The 21,784-nt window shown below is 42.7% G+C and overlaps 1 protein-coding gene and 1 long non-coding RNA gene across 11 annotated transcripts in view; one reads left to right on the top strand and one right to left on the bottom strand.

The window, feature by feature from the left end:
• Window positions 1-19,574, bottom strand: part of LOC144318416 (uncharacterized) — a 46,725-nt gene extending 27,151 nt beyond the window's left edge. The window contains exons 1-3 of the long non-coding RNA XR_013384312.1: window positions 19,255-19,574; window positions 18,976-19,117; window positions 4,956-5,049 (exon numbers count right to left, since the gene is read on the bottom strand). This is a non-coding gene — a long non-coding RNA (uncharacterized LOC144318416). The remainder of the gene's footprint in view (window positions 1-4,955; window positions 5,050-18,975; window positions 19,118-19,254) is intronic.
• The window catches only part of LRRC8B (leucine rich repeat containing 8 VRAC subunit B), an 86,305-nt gene that overhangs the window by 60,095 nt on the left and 4,426 nt on the right, over window positions 1-21,784 (top strand). For 2 of the 10 annotated variants that reach the window (XM_077905339.1, XM_077905338.1), the window contains one exon: window positions 4,818-9,590. In XM_077905339.1, the coding sequence (XP_077761465.1) occupies window positions 4,818-5,090 (273 nt within the window). In that variant the 3' untranslated portion in view covers window positions 5,091-9,590. Of the gene's footprint in view, window positions 1-4,817; window positions 9,591-10,267; window positions 10,719-11,004; window positions 11,080-12,992; window positions 13,104-15,074; window positions 15,321-16,645; window positions 16,969-17,393; window positions 17,665-19,072; window positions 19,283-21,550; window positions 21,648-21,784 lie in introns of those variants that run through there. The other 8 variants (XR_013384302.1, XR_013384303.1, XR_013384305.1 and 5 more) reach the window with 8 other exon arrangements.

The following is a 21,784-nucleotide window of genomic DNA, read 5'->3' on the forward strand; positions in this document are numbered from 1 at the left end:
TAGATGTTATCACACAAAACACTAAACATTTATTTTTTAACATTTTTTAAAGATTATTTATTTATTCATGACAGAGAGAGGCAGAGACATAGGCAGAGGGAGAAGCAGGCTCCCTGTGGGGAGCCTGATGCAGTATTTGATCCCAGGACCCCGGGATCACCACCTGAGCCAAAGGCAGATGCTCAACCACTGAGCCACCCAGGTGCCCCCCTAAACATTTATTTTTATCATAGTTTTTGCTGCAGGATTCCTTAGAGCCTTTAGTATTTGAATATGCATTGTGCTTCTCCAAGAGGGGGATATGATATGCAATGTTTGCCAAATAGATTTGAGCAAGCTGTTCTTTTTTTTTTTTTTTTAAGATTATATTTTTAAGTAATCTCTACACCCAATGTGGGGCCCAAACGTACAACCCCAAGATCAGGAGTCATATGCTCTACTGACTGAGCCAGCCAGGCACCCAAAATGTTCTTTTTTTTTATAGTAACTCTTGAGAGGAGTGTTCCTAAGACTCTGGGGGTTTTGGAAATGTAGAAGGATAGAGATCATGTGCAGAGGATTGCAACAAGCATACCCAGATGTAATAAGAGATGAGAGCATTTAGAAGGTGGGTCGGAATGGAGAATGCCTTGAAGACTGCCAGTCAAGTTCAGATTTGAGTTCACTGGACAGTAGCTGGGGTCAGACTTGAGCTTGAAAGTGATACTTAACATGAACAGGTACCTTCAAAGGACGCTGTAATTGTAACCCATTTAGAAGGGTTGGGAGATTACAATCAAGAAATAAAACCCCTTTAAAAAATTTAATCAGTTATGATTTTGAAGTAGGACTATAAATTCAAAACAAGATCTAAAGATTTACATCTGAAAGGAACACCACGGGCAATCAAGTCAGCAAACTGCAGCCTGATCCCACCCAGGGCCTGAGCTAAGAATGTTTTTAAAATTTTTATACTGCCCCGACCTAAGAATGATCTTCTAAATTTTTTAATGATTAAGGAAAAAAATGTTTAAATAACACTCTGTCTCACATGAAAACTCTATGAAATTCAAATCTCAGGATCCATGACTAAATTCCATTGTTCTCATTCATGAGCCTATATTATAAAAAATATTATATACTCAACCATTATTATATTTTGAATTTCCTCATTTAAAAATGTAGGAAATTTTTTCTCTCTTAATTGTATAAGTACCTACATAATATTTCCAGTTTTACTTCTTAACCCACAAAGCCTAAAATATTTACTATCCTACACATTTAGAGAAAAACTTTTCCAACCTCTGCTCTAGTAACTGCCTTCATACTGATACTGACACTGATGCTCAGAGTGATTTGCCTGAAGTGTGAAGCTTCCTAGCATGAATCTGGGATGGAACCCAAGTATTCCGACACCCACTCTGGCACTCCCTCTACTGCATCTCAGATGTGTCGAGGCAAATGCTGTTACGCGGGAAGCAGTGGTGTGTGTGGATGGACGTGGGAGACGGGAGAGGAGGAGGAAGCATCTCTATGCCAGTACCAAAGTGTAATTCAATTATGATGGTATCGAATGTGATGGAGAGGCATAGGAAAGGGGGAGGACTTAATAGTTTCACTCAAATCTTAAAAACCACTCCAATTTATACCTAGGTCTTCCAGCTTCTACATTTGTGCATTTAATGTGTTTCTTTTATTGACTCAAAGACTTCTAGCTGGAAGTAGAAATTACTTCTAAAGATCATTTATGTGACGGAGCTTATTTTTGACATCACTACTTAGAAATGGAAATACTCATTTTTGTTTCCTGAAATGAATGGCTTTTATGGATTTGCTTAGCATGTACTGAGATGATGTGTTCAACAACTAGGAAAAAAGGGAAATCTGACATTGAGACAGATTCTGAAGCAAGGTCTCAGCCTCTGGAAACAGGGGAGTATTTCATTATCAGATGTCAGCAATACATATAGGAAGAGGACCATCCTTCCTTAGATGTTCTGGGGGCTTTACTACAATTTGTTCAAGATATTTTGTTGTCAGAGAATTCTAGGATGTAGCATTAGTTTCTCTCTCTTTTTCAGTTTGATAGCTTGTATGTATAACTTATAATTTATTCTATAAAATCATTCTGCATATGAAGTGTATCAACCCTTGATAGTCTGCAAACATTTCTTTTGATTTTTTAAAAATAAATCAGTAGTCCATTAGGGTCATTTTTTCCTTTTTGGGGGTGTATATCATATTGTCTAAGAAAGAGCATGTTAAATGAATTCAGAATAAATAAATGCTATCTAAAATTTTATTAAATGTATCAGCCTGGGCAAAATGTTTTTGATGTTCTTGTAATACAGCTTCAGGGTAAACTATTTTTAAGGGTTTAAGTAGATTTTTCAGAATAGAAATGCTGAATTGAAGGAAAGTCTTGCGTCCCTACCACAGTTGCCCAGCCTTCTTTAACATAATTGAATTCAGGTAGGTGAAGAAAGGTTTTGTGCCTCAGCTGGGTGCTGACTCTGAAAGAAAGTCCCTGAGATGGACACTTGGCACTCAGGAAGTAGAACTGCTGAGCACAGCCCTTGACTCACTTTCATGACAGCAGCACAGCTGAGGGACCCTGGGGGCTTGCTCCCCTTGCCTCATGAAACCCCTCTCCTGTCTTAGGGGGCCGAGAAGTTGCTAAAATCCCAACTTTGGAAATTTGAAAGAAGATTGGTGAACACATGGTAGTGTTGATAGACAGGAGAGTGATGGCAAGGGCTTCAGGGTTTTCACCCAGTTGGAAAGGAGTCCAATTAAGCAAGGTCCTTGCTGGGCATCTGGAGGCTTTCTGAAGTAAGGAGATGGAGAGTCCCTGCTACTGTCCCTGCTACTGTCCCTCCTTCCCAGCGCCCATGACAGACTAATTATTGATTTAATTGTTTAGTATTTCTCAGTGCACCAGTGCCGCTCAAACGGGGGCACTTTTGCCCCCCAAGAGACATTTGTCTGGAGACATTTTTGATTATCACAGCTGAGAAGAGGCATAGCACTGGCATCTAGAAGGCAGAGGCCAGGGATGCTGCTAAACAGTCTACGATACACAGGGCCCCCCACAAAAGGAATGATCTCACCCAAAATTTCAACAGTGCCAAGGTCGAGAAACCCTGCATTAGACCATGGTTCTCGAAGACCCATCTGTCTATCAGCACTTTATCCCCAACACCTAGCTGGGAGCCTGGCACGAAAGGAGGCTGTCTGTCTGCATTTACTGAATCAAGATGAGCCAAGCCTACCCTCTTTTTCTCAACTGGCTTCCCTGAGTCATTGCTTAGACACTAATAGGCACTCTCAGGGTTGAGCTTGGGTTGCACAGGATGGATTATTTACTCTACTTGTACGTCACTGGCCGTACTTCTGAGCTGCAGGCGTATGACCAGAAGAGGTTGCATGAGAAAGGGGTTACATTTCTTCTGTCTCTTATCTCTCTGCCATAGCTCCATATTGAAATCTACATAGTTATGGGTTTGTATCTGCATTCAAGAAGGGAACGAAATAGAAGGGTCAGTACTTTTCCTTTGCTCCTACCTAGTATTTTGGTGTACAAGGAGGAGCTTTATTGAATGCCATACTTAGCAATGGTGATCATTCGATTTATTTCCAAGGATAGCCATACCGAGTGTATGTATGGACGATGGAGGAGAGAGGAATTTCAAATATAATGAGCACTCCTGAATGCAGTTTGACTATTTTTTTAGTTTGTATAGAGAATGTCTATCTTTTTGAGGAATAGTTCTGGATGGCCTGGAAATTCCAGCAGAGAGCTGGCTCAGTGGGACTGTGTTAGCCCATCAGAGGCGCAGGCTGAGCTCTTGAGTGCCCCTTTCATCCCTGTGTCTAACAAAGCCCCATCCTGAACCAAGAAGCCTGCACTATTTCAGTTGCAAAGATACCCTCTGTGCCGCATTATAGATCGGCCTGCATGCTGTCCAGCACCGCCCGGTGCAAACTCCCCTCTCAGTGGCATGACAAGAGTTGAGGATGCTTGCTCTCAGCTCTTCCGTGGATGTCTTTTCCAATCAACTTTCACAGATGCCCTGTGGCTCGCTTAGAAATTCACGTGCAACGGACCGACCACATGGGGGAGCAGCTCCTTTGAGCAGCTGGAGGAGTTGACCTAATTTCAGGCTATTTATCATATTTTAAATTATTTCTCTGTGATACATGATTTAATTGAAACTGCCAGAGGGCAGGAAGAAGGGTAAATACTCACAGAAGTGCCTATGTAGAGGGAAATGAAATGTGTGCGTCTATATGATCATATCTTCTTGTCTGTGCTTCTGTCGAATTTTTTCTTTTCATAGAATGAAAAGAAACCCTTAGAAATAGCCTTGTGTCTGTACTCACAATGTTTTTGAGGATATTGCTCATTACACTACACAGTAACTCTTTATGAGGACTCTTGAGAACAATTTACTTCTGATCCTTAGCCTCAAGAATAATTACGATTTTCCTAAAATACTGTTGTTGTTGCTTTTTATCCTAGAGGCAATGAGTAGGTGACTAATTAGGTTGTGTTTGAGAATTGCTTGTTGGAAAGCCCTGAATCAAATCTTTTACCCACCCACTTATACAACAAGAGTTTAGGGGTGCTTGGGGGCATTAGTACCCACGTCAAGTCAGGACATTCTTAGGTTTCCTTTTTCTTTTCCATCCCCTTCACATTTATCATCATTATTCTCCGTATTCCTGTAAATGATCAGAAGTGTCTGTGGGAAAAGGTAGGGGTATAAATAAGTAAATGCGTTGTCGTAGGCCATAGAACACCAGTTTTACTGGCTGCTTTCTTTTCCCCTTTCCAGATTGAGATGCTACCAGATGGGCTGTTTCAGTGCAAAAAGCTGCAGTGTTTACTTTTGGGGAAAAATAGCCTGATGAGTTTATCCCCTCACGTGGGTGAGCTGTCGAACCTTACTCATCTGGAGCTCATTGGTAATTACCTGGAAACACTTCCTCCTGAACTGGAAGGCTGTCCGTCCCTAAAGCGGAGCTGTCTGATTGTAGAGGAGAACTTGCTCAACACTCTTCCTCTCCCTGTGACAGAACGTTTGCAGACGTGCTTAGATAAATGTTGATCCAGAGAGAAAAGAATTTTTAAAAGTGTGCCCCCTGGGCTTTAAATGAGAACTAAGGTTTCCTAAGTTATAAAGATGAAAAATGGGTAATAATTATGACTTGGCTATAACCCAATGTCTTGAAAGCAACTCAAGTGTCTAGCCCTAAATTAAACAGGTAAAAAAGTGTTAACACTGAACTAAAGTTTTGTGAATAACTGATCTTTAACTTATTAAGATGTGAGACGTACTCTTCGAGGGTGGCATGGGGGACATGAAATTACTGAATCTCCGCCTTGAGGTTTTTACCTTGAAGATGCGATATCCTTTCATGTCCTTCCCCCCAGTCCCCAGTACTTACTTATTTGCACACTTGTTTTAACTGGCTTCTTCCTGTTTTGATATTTATCACCTAGACCATAAATTCATCAATATGTCCTTGATGTATACTCAACACTGTCTTTGATCTATGGTCTTAAATATTTTTAGGCAGGGTGTACATTGTGCTTCGCAGAATTCCTTCTTGGCTTGATTTTATTTCCTGTCCCAGCCCACTCGAGTCTTCCTTCACCTTGTTTTCTCTTAACAATGGCCAATCCTAACAAAAGCCCCCAAACGAGGGTGAACCCTGAGAAAAGTGCCTGCCTTTGGCCCTTCCATAGAAAAGGACAGGGTACTTAGGACAGGTCACCCTCGGGGCATCCTGAAAATTACTATTTCCTAAAATTAATTTAGACGTATCAGCAGAGCCTTTTTTATTTACTAATAATTTTTCTATTAAATGTAAAACATATACTTTCTATGGCATAATCTTGGATTCAAAATCTGTGAAAATAATTTTTGTAAGGTACAGAGAACACCTGCATTTCTTTAAGAATTCACTGTTAATATACTTGGTTTGGGCTGCTCTCGAGTCGCATATTTGTGTGCATCCTGCTCCAGAATGTTTTTCTACTCTGCAACTAATTACTTTTGGATAACAAAAGCCTTGTGTTTCTGCCCTAAAATATTTGGGGGGTTTCCTTATAAGAGGATGGCCACATCATCTACCTCTCTCTTCCCTAGTTGCTGTGCTATTGTACGGGTACAATTAATTACTTCAAAAACTGTGATGGAGGGGAGAGGTACAGATTTGAATCCTTAAAGTTGATTTCAAAAACACTTGGAGAAATTAAGGCTTACAGCAAAATACTTTTCTTCAAAATCTGCATGATCTCTAGATATGATTATAATGTAAAACATTCCACCTCGATTCAGTATTTAAGAATTCTCAAAGCTCACAAAAAAGTATATCCATTTAACTGAAATTCATCTCATGCCTTTGTCTAACTTCCCTGGAATACATTTTGCTCTCTCTCTCTCTCTCTTTTTTTAATAAAGAGCTTTGTGTTTAGCCTTCTATTATCATGCATATTGTAAAATGAATAAAATCAATGGACTCATTTTGCGGAAATGTACATTCTTACCATGTTTTTCTCTAATGGGTCTAGGCATTATGATGCCTGTCTCATTTTGGATGTTAACTATGAAGTAACCTATTAACTGCATCTAGACAAAACTGGAAAACATTATGGGTGAATACTGTAAGCATGGAATTATGATGTGTGATATGTTGTTTCTTGCTCTGCCCCTCCCAGAAAGATGAAAGTGAGTCTTTAAATGATAGCAAAATGTAGCTCCCCTCACCTACCACACACCCCTGAACTGACACTCAGAGAAAGTAATTGCTTGTGTCAAATGTAAATTGAATAATATGAGCTATAAAACTGTAAACACCAAAAGCTGCCTAAAACATTATTTTTATTCTGAAGGAGAAAGAACAGTGTAAAAATGTTAATTTTTACCAAAACTTGCCTTTAGTCAGAACATTCAAGTTCTCAGGGACCCAGGCATAACTGATGAAACTTTCTTCTAGGACTTTAGAAAACACATTCTGACTATATCTAGGGTTTTTGTTATTTCCATTTTTTTAATGTAAGTTAATGGCCATTTTAATGTTTCACAATAAAATTGTCATGTGTACTGATTGCAGTGTTGGATAGGATTTATCTTAAGTTTTTGGAATATGGAATACAATGCATGGAGAGGTATTTAAATGTTTGTGGCCATATAATTAGCCATCGTTTCTCTGAAAAACTCCACCCCCCTCCTTAAGAAGAGTTTTCAAAACAGATTTCAGATTTGCTACCATTCTCACAAACTAGAACTTCTCCACGGCTAGGCACACTGGTTGTGTTCACCCGCAAAAGTCATTAACTAAATCTTCCTTATCGCTTCTCTCAATTTCTGGAAGCATATTACTTACCATCAGGATCAATAACGAATATTGTAAGCTGCTTTCCAAACACTAGGGTATAGTTACTGGTACAAATCTTGTTCCTTGATGCCATAGTCTTTAGATTTCTGTTTTATTTCAATCTTACACACCAGTGTTTAGGTAGCTTTTGAAATAACATAGCCTCGATGCAATGAACTCTGAGACCACCACTTGACATTTGAAAATGTGGTGTTTGATGCCACCTTTATTGCATTGTTGGAGCAGATCTTCATTTTGCAAGTGTTCATATCCATTTAAGAGGATTTTCAATGAGGAAAATGAAGTTTATTCAATTATGACACTTCAGTTGGCATATGATTTCCAAGAATGCATAGTTCATTTTCAAAAAAAAAAAAAATAGATGGGGATGTTGTTCAGAACAAAGTTGATGACTTATGCCAGCAATGGCATAGGTTCGTTTTATTTGCATACGCACACAGACACACACAGATGAGCTTGTGCACACATAGAGACACACACACCATAGGCAGTTCTGAGCACTGCTGGTGAGGTATGGTGTTCTCTCCCTAACCTACATTAGGATACATCTGTGTGGCACACAGATACTGTGTTTTCATTCTTCATCCTCAGTCTTAATGTTTCTCCCTGGATGTCACCATACTTCACTATCACTTAACAAATGTTTGTGTTAAACAGGGTAAATAGAGATCCGTAGGCTCTCAGCGCTGTGGCGTGGCTTCAGTTTGTGTGGTAAGCTTACTACTGTGCTGTGGTAAGCTGCAGTGAGTTATTTGCATAATATTATTGTTTGAGAGTGACAATATTTGTTTCTGTTCTTCCTGTGTTTCATGATTCAAATTTTGTATGTTTAAGTAGAATATTGCATAATGATGGGTTCAGAAACCATTAAAATAATCAAACAGTTATTCTGTGGGTTTATAGCTTTATTTCCTTGTGTTTTCAATAAAACGCTCCTTCCATCTTCACATTCTCTTAGCATCATCCTAACTGCATAGGTATGTTGCTTCCCCTCTCTACTCACTCACCTCCTTAAAGTTGGTCAGCACTTGTATATAACAGAATAGATTTGTGCTAAAGAACTCGCACTGATACTTGAGCATGTATTTATTTGGGGGGAAGCCAGGGCCTTTAATGAGGCCTAATTGAGTAGTTCCATTTTACCCATCCCTGCAGTATTTAGAGCTGATTGATTCCATGATTTCTCATCCCTACCAAAAGCATGAGAATATAACTGTAAGTCCACTTTGTTTCCAGGAACTGTATATCGCATCAAAATCTGTGTTCATTTCTTTCTGGAAACAAGAGGAAGGCCGATGGGAGGGGGAGGAGCTACTTTGTATCCTCGTTTGAATTATGAAGACATTATATACGTGAAATGGTATAAACTCATGACTGTTGGAAAATGTTCTGGATATAATTATTTCTTATCTTCAGTTGAATGTGAAAGCAGTGAAAACCTGCAGACCTGTTTAATTGGTTTCTTCCTGTTTCTGGTCCATCACTCTTACATCCACTGGGAACTATCTGCTCAGTACCTTTGGTAATGGACAACATTCTCCTCAACTTTTATTTTAATATGAACAATTTCATCAACACTAAAGTGTTAACACCGACTATATGAGCTAAAGTACTGAGTTGAGATAGCTTCCAGTTGAACTTAATTCATGTTTAAGTTTTGCATTTGATTTGTATAATACACCACTGCAGAGAAAAAAAAATTATGAATGCCTCCTGCATGTTCTATATTATCTCTAACAGAGATGGTGCAATTTAAAAAATATAAAGGGGCATAGAATTAGAATGGATATGTTTGTGCATATGCGTGTTGTATGTAAACCTAAATATTTATGTTTAAATATTTTTAAAGCTCCTCAAATGTTTCACTCTGTGTGAAATAATGGGCCAATCTTGGGTAGAGACATTTTCTTTGGTTAGCTTCACGGTGAGAGCTGGCATTATCTTTGTCACATATTTTGAAACATGTACGTAACCGGGTTTTGCTTCTGGTAATGAATTATTAGAAAATATAAGATTTTTTTTGTAAGTTGAATATTTCTGGCCCTCAGGTTTACCATGTAAATCTGCATTTTGGTGGTGAATCCCTTTGCCTGAGATTCAGTGGTTTTTGGTAACCTTTACTGTTTTAAAGTACCTTTTGTGTAAAACAAAGATTCAATTTTTATAACAAATGGCAAATAAAAACAGATTAAATGTTGGAAGAAGTTGACTGTACTGATTTGTGCCTGTGCTGTTATATGGTTACATCATTCACCAGATGATCAATTTTAGATTTACATGTGAATCTCATAACAAGAGTTGTAGTTTTCAAAATATGCTACAATGATCACAAAATAACAAGCCCCCAAAAAAGCTGGATTGATCCTAGACAACGATCTTTCTAAATAGGTCAGTCTCTCCAGTGGTGCTCATCCTTGGGGACTGATGCTCACAAAGCACCCCAGTTCTCCCTCTCTTCTTGGCTCTCATTTCTCCATGCAGTGTTAGTTTAGCACTAACACTAATATGGACCAGATCAATAAGAAGTAAAGAACTGCAAGACAAAATTTTAAGAAGCTTTAGTAGAGGATCCTTGGGTGGCTCAGTGGTTGAGCATCTGCTTTCGGCCCAGGGCCTGATCCTGGAGTCCTGGGATCGAGTCCCACATCGGGCTCCCTGCGGGGAGCCTGCTTCTCCCTCTGCCTGTGTCTCTGCCTCTCTCTCTGTCTCTCATGAATAAATAAATAAAATCTTTTTTTTTTAAATAAGCTTTAGTAAAGGGGGGAAATGGAATTATTGGGGGAAATAAGCATATGATAGTTCCTTCTGGAGACAAGACTTTCTTCTCTGTCTCCCTCTCAAGCTCATACCCACCCCCCAACCCCGCAACTTACCCTTTCAGGAGCACATTAGAAAGCTGGTAAAAGACTCCTCTCTGCTGGAGGACAGAACTCAATGTAAACTGAAGCAGATTGTGAGGGAAAGTGATGCTGCTGACACCAGATGGCCGGATTTTACCCTGGAAATGCGGTACTTCAAGAAAGGCGTGGGCCCACCTCGAAGCTTTGGGAGACCCGCTGAGGGAAGGAGGCCAGCGTCTGACGTAAGACCTCAGCAGCCATTCGGGGACTGCCAGGGCCTCCAGGGCAGTGACCGGGCATGCAGAAGCCACATTCCCTTCCACGCTGCAACCTGCCTTTCCAGCATGCGGTGAGGGAGGGGAGAGGCTGTGCCCCTGCTGTTGCGGACACGCTCCCCTTCTCCTGGGGTCCTCTCGAATACTGCAGCCTCTGTCCTCCCCTCCCCCCCGGGGCTCTGCAGAAAAGCTGGTTATCCAGAAGCACAGAGGCACACCTTGAACTCGAGCCCTCTGTTCACAAAAGAAGATAGATCTGATGCCAAAGAAAGATGAGAAAGAAAAAGTTCATTTTCTAAAACGCATAAGTTTTTTGTTTTTTGTTTTTTTTTATTACAATCTCTTCACCCTGTGTCGCCTCCTCATCCTCTGGACTAACGAGAATCATAAGTCCTGCCTCCCAAATACCAATGATTCTATAGGACTGCCTGTGTGCTACTCAGAAGCTTTTCAGATTATTTCTTACAGTAAACACCTTAAATTTTGTTTGCCTTTTTACACAGGTCTATTGTTTGTGCAAGTAAGGCCTGCCACACACCGTTTTTTACTCTCTGCCTCCCTCTGCTGCTGAGCTGAGAGTAAGTCAAATAGAAGTTGACTGGCTTCTACTTCCTCCCCTTTTATTCTGTTTCTCCCCGCCTTGCCTTTATCAAAGGCAGCCCCCCAAGGTAAGCTCTTGACAATTCAAGGGCCCCCACTTAATCCCAGTGACTCCATCTCAAATGAGATGCACTTGGAAAGCCTCATGCAGAGCCCGACACGAGGACCAGACCAGGCATGTGGGGGCCCTGGGCAGGTAAGAATTTGGCACCTTTTAAAAACCTGCTTTGAATATCTATTCAATATGCATTTGGTAGAGATAAGGGAATTGGTCTTCCATTAGTAAAAGTCATGAACTTTGGGGGCCCTTGAGTGGCTCAGTCAGTTGAGCACCCAACTCTTGATTTCAGTTCGGGTCATGATCTCAGGGTTGTGAGATTGGGCTCCAAGCTCAGCATGAAGTCTGCTTGTCCCTCTCCTTTTCCTCCTCCCCTCACTCTCTCTTCTCTTTCTCGCTTTTAAATAAGTAAATAAAATCTATAAAAATTTAAAAAGCATAAACTTTTGTGTCCCTAATTATTCCCTTCTCCCAAAACAAGACTCTCAAGAGTAAGGTAGGGACAGCTGGAGGCAGGGGTTGTAGGGCCAATGAGATTTCTCAAGGCTCATAGCATTTCTGTCAGACACCCCGGGTGAGAATCTCCTCCCAGGCCCCCTGAGCAGGCCTGGCAGCTGCTGGAGTTCACCTCTCCTTTTTCCCCTTGCAAGTGCTGAAGCACCTTACTCTCCTAGCCCCCACCCTCTCTCCCTTTCCAGATCTCTCTCCCTCCCTCTTCCTCTACCCCTCCTCTGGTTGTGCTATTTAGCATTTTCCTAATTACATACTCCATGCTTACATATCCTCACCCATTACTAAATGCCATCTTTGAGAATATTAAGTCATACTAAGAATGACATTTTAGCTTGTGCTCACCAGAATAAGTGTCTTTTGCTTAACAAGATGCTCCCCTCCTGAAAGGTGGTTTCTTACCATAATTTCAAATTCCAAATAAGAGACTTCAATATACAGAATGGGAGTAAGACCAATTTGTATTCCTTAGGCTGGTAACCTAAAGAATTGCATATGGAAACCTGACTTAAGGGATCCCTGGGTGGCGCAGCGGTTTAGCGCCTGCCTTTGGCCCAGGGCGCGATCCTGGAGACCCGGGATCGAATCCCACATCGGGCTCCCGGTGCATGGAGCCTGCTTCTCCCTCTGCCTATGTCTCTGCCTCTCTCTCTCTCTGTGTGACTATCATAAATAAAATTTAAAAAAAAAAAAAAAAAAAAAGGAAACCTGACTTAACTGGTCCCCTAATTCCAATTAGTTCATTGGTATTAGTTCTGTGTAAACTAGTACCTGAGGCAAATATTTAGACCCCAGGAGAACCAAATGCCCCCTGTGTGAGTGGCGTCTCCTAGCCTTTGCCTGAACCGGGTTTGGATTCACACCCTTGTCTTGCTGTCTCTATAGTGCTTCCCAGGGAAACCACCTAGATCATTGTGGGGAGAAGAGAAAAAACAGTCCTGTCACCCTTTTCACAACAGATGGAGCCAGTCTCTGGCAATTGCTCTGTGAAAAGGAAAAGCCTGAAGAAGCAGCCAAGTGGAGGAGAATTGACTCAGTCTGCATCAAGCGGCTCGAGGAAAGCTTCCCAGGCTTGTGATACCTGGGCATCATCAATACATCATGAACCACGTTAATGATTTCAAACTGAGAAAAGATAAAAATCTAATTATTTTGTCCATGCTCCTTCAGCTTGATGTCCACGCCAAAGGGGAAATAGCCTAGTGGAACAGAGCAATAATGTTATTTAGCACCTGCCACATGCCACGTACATAGCAGGCTCTTATTCTGTGCTAGCTCGATCCATCCAATGGTCTTATTTGGTGTGTTATTCCTATTTTACAGATGGGAAGACAGACTTGAAAATGGTAACATTTTCCAAGGTCTCATGACTGTTCAGAAGAGGAATCCTATTCCACCTACAGGTCTGCAAAGCCTGTTCCTACAGAGTTGTAGGTAATGAGCACTTGACCTCAGCACTGTGTCCTCTTGGGCCCCCCGTGGAGTTTGAAGGCTCACAGATGAGGCTCTGGTTTTCAGAGCTCACTGCTCTCTTCCCTTCACTGTAAGCCCCTTGCTTCCTCCTGCTCCAGGTCTGTCCTACTTGTTTTCTCCTGAGCCAATGAGTCACTTCCTGTCCATTTCATTTGCTCCCTCATTCCCAAATGTAATTCTAGAATTTTAGAACTTTCCAGCTGGAAGGAACCATGTAGACTTTTCTGAAGAAAACCTAACTGGTTCGTTTGAGATCACAGACCCACTGTCTGAGGGAGCTGGCACCTAGCTGTTTGTCCCCTCCGTTGAGTACTCTTTGCACTCTGTGGGCTGGTCCTCAGAAGCACTGAAAATCTGTATTTAACCAGAGTGGAAGGGCTGAGATTAGCACCCAGGCCACCTCCCTAACTCCAGTCCTGTGCCTCTGCTAACAAGCTGCATTCATCTGAGCTGCGTCTTGCATCTTGATAACAACCCCTCCCTGTGCACAGTGCATTACTGGGCGCTAAGCACTTTAGGTTCCTGTCCCCATTTCACCTACAAGAAAACTAGGCTCCAAAATAGACATCTTCAATAGTCACCATATTGAGCATCTGCCATAGACTTTATAAATATCCTTAATGTTTAGAACATACTAAGATAGGCATTATCTCCACTTTAAATGGAAAAAGAAATAGGTCCAGGCAAGTTAAATGACCTATTAGGTTCTATAAGAGATTGCCTAGGTTTGGGCGGAGCCAGGTTTTGAACTGGGGACTCTGTAGCACTAAATCTCCACTTGTTCTATAGTGCACACTGCCATGGTCGTATGGCAAGGGTTGTGAGTCTAGCTGAGGATTTCGGCATCTAATACGATTTTCTATCCTTTATGATGTACGGGCTCTGAATAATCTGGAAAAAGATTGACATACATACACGCACATGCACAGACACAGCTTCAAACACCCTTTAGCGTAAATATAAAACTTCATCCAAAGCGCGAATGTATTTTTAAATGTGGTTATTTTTGAAAAATGCTGTTTTTATTGAAATGTCCTAACCTAAACCCTGAGCACATTTGCAATCATTAGGAGAATGGCATGCCACTGTGAATTTTGAGTCCTGTGGGAGATGTTGGATAAAGACCCTCATCCCGTTAAGAGGAGTTGTTGACATTTTGGTTTTTGTTTCAAGGTACAGATGAGGCTCACAGTCAGTTTGGGTCTTACAACAGAATTGCAGTTTGACTCTCCGAGAGTCCTGGTTTATTATAGGGAAATGCTGGCAGACATTTTAGACTTGCAAAATGACTACCAATCACAGTGCAGGCTAAATTCGTTCTGCTGATTTAGACATTTGGAGGAGCGGGTTATGCTGTCCTTATTGAATTCATGCCATGCTCCAGATAAGAAGCTGTGTTTCTCACCCCAAGCTGATGGTGTGTCCCTCCCTGGCTTTGCCTTTTAGCTGAGTGCACAGCTGAACATGGAAAAAAGCCTTAACCCAAGCAAAGAACCCACTCCCTAAAGCACTGATTCCCTTGGCATTTGCCTTTGGCTTCTTCAAAATGCCTGCCTTTCAAGGCAAGTGGCATGTCGGGTCAGCTGTCTCTGGAGTCCGTGCACGCAGTGGGACTACAGCGCTTACATGGTGCCTGTCCTCCACTCTCCACTGAGCTCTGCTAAGGAAGGGAAGCTTACTTACCAGGCAACTTGGTGCAATCACATTAGTTGTTTTTATATTCTTCCAGAAGATGAAAGAAATTAGCCCCTTTTTTTTTTCTGGTGGTAAGTCTAATTCCTTCAGCTTAGAAAAGAAGCTCCATGGGGAATTTTTTTTGCGAGGATGGAAATGAGCCAGATGGCTTGGGTGCTGTCTCTGCATAACCAGCGGAGACCCTGGCTGGGCCCATGCCTGAAATATATGTAGGAAAATAACACATTTCTCCCTCAGGGTGAGCTGTGACTCGGGGAATCTGGTGGTGCTGAGGATGCTGGAGGCTGGCTCATCAGGGGAGAGGATGTGGGCTCCCTGTGACTTCTGGAATTTAGCATCTGCCCTCAGGATGGCATTTCCAGCATGATCTGCATATATCAGCATGCTCAGGGGCCGGGCCTAACTGAGCCTAATGAGAGGGTGAACTGAGGTGTTCCCTAGGGTGCCTGCGACTCTACTGTTCTGATCTACATGGAATGCTCAGTGAGTAGGAACTGTTGATTAGGGTTAATGTTAATTTTCTTAAGAGTTTGAGTACATCATACATTTATTTTTGAGCTTTTGAAATGACTCATTATTATGGCATATGAATAAGACTTTTATTCACTAAAGGACCTAAAGCATAATAGCAAACGAAGGAGGTTGGGATTATTTTAAAGCGCTCCCTGCCATGCCTCCGCACCAGGAGGGCCTTCATCACGCTCAGGCTACAGTTCCCAGTAATGACAAATGTCCTGAGGTTGCACAGGTGAAGAGCTGTCCTGTGAGGTACTTGACCCTCTTGGGCTTTAGCCCCAAAGCCGGAAATCTGAGCTAACCCATCACCACTGGCACTGAGCCCAGAGTCTGACTTGGGGCCCATGGATACCTCCAAGTTTTCAGTTCTCGGGTTTCTGTTCCATGGGGCTCTGGGCCTCAGTGTCCAAGCAGCAGACACGCTCAGTGGGAGAGCCGTACCTCCGGTCTTAGTTGGGCTGGGACATGTCGGCTTCTCCCTGCATTTAGGGTACAGCTCCAACCGGCTGCCAGCTCCCACACCAAATCGTGTGGCCGTCGGCCTCACCGGCCCTGTGTGGGCTGTCCTGGAACTGTGTGCTGTGCACCTCTCCTCTGTGCCCTGGTGCCCAGCTCAGGACTGTTCCAGGGCTGGGCTTGGGCTCCCTTGTGTCTCAAAGAAGAGAAAGCAAGATCATTGTCCTACACAGGCGGCCAAGCAGCAGGCTACCGGGAAGGCGCTGAGCTCCACCCTGGCTTGGAGTCCTCTCTCCACCAGTCACACTTATATCTCTGAGCCTCAGTTTCCTCTTCCATAAAATGTGAACTCTAGTCTACAAATATCAAGTGTCCGCTCCTACAGCTGCTGCCCTAAGTGTTGAGGATTCAGTGGTATCAACGGGGACAAGAGAAACAGGGCCCCATCTTCATGGCAGCATGACTCTAGGAGGATTCCATGAGATTATCTAAAATGCTGAGCCTCCTGTCTGACCCTAGTAGGTGCTCTCTTCGGGTTAGCTCTGATGACTTTTCCTCCAAATATGGTAGAAACTCTCTTAAAACCAGCCCTTTCCCACCTCGATCTTGCATATGTATTCTTCTTTGCCTAGAAGGCTCTTCCTTGCTCCCTTGGCCTAGCTAACTCCTGTTCATCCAGTTCTTGAGGTAAAACGTCACTTCATCAGTGTAGCGCCTCCCCAACCAGGTCCATGTTCAGGGTCCCCTGTCGTGTGTTCTCATTGCAACTGACACTCTACTTTGAGGTATCCATCACCTCAGTGACTTACTTGTTAAATGTCTGTGTTCCTGACTAGATTGTAAAACTGGTGTGGACAGCATCCGTAGCTACCAGAAGTCTTGGCTCCCGGCTTTGAGATGCTCGACAAGTATCTGACCATCTGACTGGCTGACATGTGAATGGGATGTTCTCTTCCAAATGAAAAAAGTATCCTGGATCAGAAAAAGGAGAACCTCATCCATCAGGAGCACATGGGCCCTTTCTTTCCTCCCTCTCTTCTCTGGCCTAACATGAAGAGGAAGGATAGCCAAGAGATGGCTGAAAAAACAGGCCTTGCCCTGGGCAGCACCTACACATCCCTGGAGGCAATTGGGTAGCCAAGTCACAGTGAAGAGGATGGTATGTTGGGTTGCCCATTGGTAACAGGATTTATCCATCACCACTCAGGGCGCTGCTGAGAACAGGGCAGTAGGAGTCTCTTTTGGGACCATGTACCATAGTCACAGCATTAGCTGCCCCCACCCACAACCAGGCAGTGTGATTTAAAGGAAAAAGCCTTGTCTCTGTAACCAGATAGAGGCTTGAACAAATTAAATCCAGCGCCACATGGCCAGAATGACAGCACAAATGTAACTGTGTTGACTTCATACTGTCAGGCGGTATGAAAGGTGTCCCCAGCCTCAGTACACTGAGAGAGAGACTTCCGCAAACACAGTCGTTTACGTGTGACTCACTGCAAATGTTAATGTTCTTGACCTTTGGGGCCCTGTGGGATTTAACACAGCAGCGATGTGACCTGACCCCAGTGGTTTTCTTTTGGCCAGAATCCAAATGCTCTGGGCAGTGCTGGACTTCCCACATGCATTCCTGCAAGCCCACCGTATGGAACTACGTGGCAGTCCTCTTTGCCAGGCCTTTCTTCAACTTCCATGTGTCTTTGCCCACGCTGTTCTCTCCACCAGAAGTTCCTTCCATCCATGGAAATATGTAATAGTATCTGTCATCTATCTACCTGTCATCATCTATCTGTGTATCTGTCAAGCCTACATTTATTCTTCAAGACGAAGATGAAATATCATTTTGTCTCCAACACCTTCTCCTACCACTTTCCTTCTCCGAAATTGTAGTTAGGTGCTTTTATTCTGAATAACTATGTAATGAGTTTATTTATAGATTTCCTCCTCACTAAACTGATGACAGAAACCAAATCTTGTTCCTTTTTTTTTTTTTTTTAATCCCCTTCAACAAGTACAGTGTGTCGCATGTTGCAGGTGCAGAATAAGTAAATGGCAGAAAGCCAGGCATCGGCAAACTGTGTCATGGGGCCAGTGGGTTAGCCAGGATGCCTAACTGCAGAAACTACTAGTGGGTACTTTTGTGGATAGACTGTGAAAACGATAAAGTCATTGAAGGCTTGTGGGCAAAGAAACAGCATAAGGAAGTAGAACATTGGGTACAGTATTTGAAGGTGCAATGCGTATGCTGAAATTAAAGGATGAATATCTTACACCCATTCTACAGATGAGAAAACTAAGGCTCGAGGAAGTTAAATGTTTTACCAAAACACACAGAGCTAGTAAGCAAAGCAATCTGCTTTAGTAGATCTGATTTCAGATCTGATTTTAGACGCTATGCAAAAACTCAACCAAATCTGGAAACGCTCCCTTGAACTTGGGTGCTCCTTCAGCACTTGACTCTACTACCTCTAATTCTGTATCATAGTGAAATAAAGTCCAGCATTGCATGCCCTAAACCTCGGGCACCCCACCCCATCACAGAAATCTCAATCGCACATACACGCAATTCTCTGACTTCAGGCTGAATTTTAGGGTCGAACACATCTGAAAACGTCTGTGTGGTTCAGAGTGAACTCTGAAATGAAAAGTTCCCACCCAAACCACTGAATAACATCCTGTTGTTTTCATCAAATCTATGCAGTAACTCCTTTGATTTGGCTTTCGTTTGGAATAATCTGTCCATTGCCATTTTTCTGAAACATTCAGAACAAGATACAATCTCATTATGGTCGGCTACATAGAGTGGACCTTTCAGAGCATAAAGAAACATCTGTCCTCCATCTGCAGTGCCTAGAAAATAGGGCTTTCAATGGAGTACATTGTAGGACGCTAACGCTTTTTAAAAGGCAAAAGATCTATTTCTACTAAAATCTCAGTAAATGTCTCTAACAGAGTATTTTCATCTTACAAACTGTTTTCCAAAGAGCATTTCAAAGAGCAGAGGGTTTAAGAGCATAATCTCTAGGTTCAGCCAGACCTGGTTCAAATACTTGTTCTGTCATAGACTAGCTGCGTGATCTGAACTTAGGCCTGATGATTTTAAGTTTTTCTGGGACATAAAATAGATTTTAAGTTTTTCTGGGACATAAAATAGAATCATAATACCTACCCGAGGCGATACTGTTTTCAAAGAGATGGGCCACAGCAGAGCACGAAGTAAACACCAGTTCTTGTTTCTGCTTTGTTACTGCTGTTGTTCATACCAGGGGCAGAACGGCCTGATTTCCGCTGCAGTTGAAAGAACACGGCATCTGGAACGAGAAGACCTGAATTTGCACTCCAACCTCGGCCCCGCTTACTAGGTGTGTGACCTTGGGGAAATCACGGAATCCTTCTCCACGCAGCTCCCTCATCTGTAAAACAAGGAAAATAAAAATAGCTAACTCACCGGTAAGGATCATGAGGTGCAAATGAGGTGGTTTATATGAATTCACTTTGCCAGCTGCTAAGCTGTGTGTGTGTGGACTTGTTATTGTTAGTATTGTGGACTGAATGTTTGTGTCACCTCAAAATGCAAATGTTAAAACCTTAACCTCCAATGTGATGATATTAGGAGGTGGGGCCTTCTAAGGTAATTAGGTGAGGTCATGAGGATGGGGCCTCCAGGATGAGATCAGGGTCCTTAAAGAAGAGGAAGAGGGGCACCTGGCAGGCTCAGGTGGAGGACCTTGCAACTACTGATCTCGGGGTTGTGAGTTCGAGCTCCATGTTTGGTGTAGAGATTACTTAAGTAAATAAAAGCTTAAAAAAAGAAGAGGGGGAGGAAAAGCTCAGAGCTCGCTCGCTCTCTTTCTCTTTCTTTCTTGTGATGGGCAGGAAGTCAGCCAGAAGAGAGCCCTCACCAGGAACTGAATTGGTGACACCTTGATCTTAGACTGCAAACCTCTGCAACTGTGAGAACTCTTTACTGTTTAAGCCACTCAGTCTATGGTATTCTGTTGAAGCAGCCCAAACTGTGACAATAACACCACCAGAACTGAAGAACATACCTAGTTTTTGTTTTTGTTTTTTTTTGGGGGGGGGGTGTGGGGGGTGGATTTCAATTTATAAAAATCTGAGTGGAGCACCTGGGTGGCTTAGTCAGTTAGGCATCTGACTCTTCACTTCAGCTCAGGTCCTGATCTCAGGCTCGTGGAATCAAGCCCTGCATCCAGCTCCACACTCATCTCGGAGTCGGCTTGAGATTCTCTCTCTCCCTCTCCTCTGCCCCTCCTCCTGCTTGCACTCTCTCTCTCTAAAATAAATAAATCTTTAAAAAAACAAAACAAAACCTAGTTATGTTCTTGAGTGATCATAAACTGACTTCCAGTTAGCCACAAAAGTAGGGATTCTGGGGATGGACTAAGGCAGCGCACATAAAAGTAGGATGTCTACTCTTCCAACAAAACTTCACCATCTCTGTGTCTGTATTAGACTGGGCCTCTGTGAGTACTTAAAACGTGGCCTGGTAAGGAGTTCACATGTCTGAAGAGGTGCTGAGACAGAGAAGGGTTGTCGTCTGTGGTTTCCGCCTATTGGGTGTGTTTTCGATGTTATAACGTTAGTCAGATTTCACCTCCCACCCCCTCCTAGAGCATTTAGAGCAACTAGCAGTTCAGCCATCTCCACCCTCCTGGTTCTCTGCTCCCCTCCGTCCTTCCCAGAGGGTGGAAGTCGTTGGGCCTGGGACTTTGATATCAACCAGACTTACGTTGAATCTCGCCTCCAAAACTTTCTAGCTGTGTCACTTTGGGCAAGTCACTTACCCTTTCTACAGTTCAGTTTTTTCACCGTAAAATGAGAGAGAATAATAACCATCTCCCAGGGAGTTGGGAGAAAATTAAGTAAGATAGTACCTTTAAAATTCTTGGAGCCCCATCTGACAGTAGATAGGTATTCATCAGTTTCCCCTCCCTTTCTCTGAGCTCTCTTCTCACCCACTTCTCATTCCTTATACTTGATTATTGATACCTCTCTGGAACCCGTGGTGAGGCAATTGCTAACTGTATCAGTAGCTACTTCGGTGAGCCTGCAAGAAAGTGTCCCTGGGGAAACATTCATCAGTACTCCTAAACTAAAACTCCTGCCCCAAGCTTTTATGAATGCTATGGCTTTGGAATATCTCAGTTAAAACAACAGACTCCTATGGAATACATTTGTTCCTTGAGTATTTGAAAGTGTGTGGTGTGTGTGTGTGTGTGTGTGTGTGTGTGTGTGTTTAAGCTTGGATATTCACATGCTATCAGGTGGATGCACAAAAACAGGCAACCCTTGTGTAAGATGAAATGAAACAGGGCCACTCATGTCAAGGGATTTTTTAATGGACCCAGGAGGCCATTAGGGAGATGGGCCTTATGCATGTCCTCACCTGGTGGAACCATGAACTTATGAACCAGGCCAAACAGCAAATATTCCAAGGACCTATCACAAACACCTGCAACTTCCTTCAGTAAGAGACTTATAGTTTTAGTGACCAATTATATTCAGGCAAGACTGGCTTTCTGCCACCAACGCCAATCAAAACATTTTTTAATTTCTTTTTTCAATAAAAAATTTTTGTATACAGCATATACAGGCATTCCCTTTTGTCTTTTAAATCTTTTTTGGCTGGGAAGGGACTTGGGTTACTTGGGTTGCTGCCTGAATCTGTGTTTCCTGAATTGCAATTCTGAGACTTCAAATAAATGCTTTTGCTTTTATGCTAGCTCTGCCTCTTTTCTCAGTTGACATATCCGGTGTCTGGAGACGCAGGATCTGAAGTGACACACTACCTCAACTTGGTGCTGCTGTTGGACCAGCAAGGTAACTGCTTGAACCTTTTGTGCTATGTCGTCTCCCCACAGCCCAAGCTCCTGTGCCCAGTCCTCCTGGCTCTGAACCTCCCCCTTGGTTGTGGTTCTAGCCTCTCTTCGGGTGTCATTTTGCTGCTGGCTTGTACA

This window comes from Canis aureus, chromosome 8 (assembly GCF_053574225.1).
Source record: "Canis aureus isolate CA01 chromosome 8, VMU_Caureus_v.1.0, whole genome shotgun sequence".
NCBI classification, from domain to species: domain Eukaryota; kingdom Metazoa; phylum Chordata; class Mammalia; order Carnivora; family Canidae; genus Canis; species Canis aureus.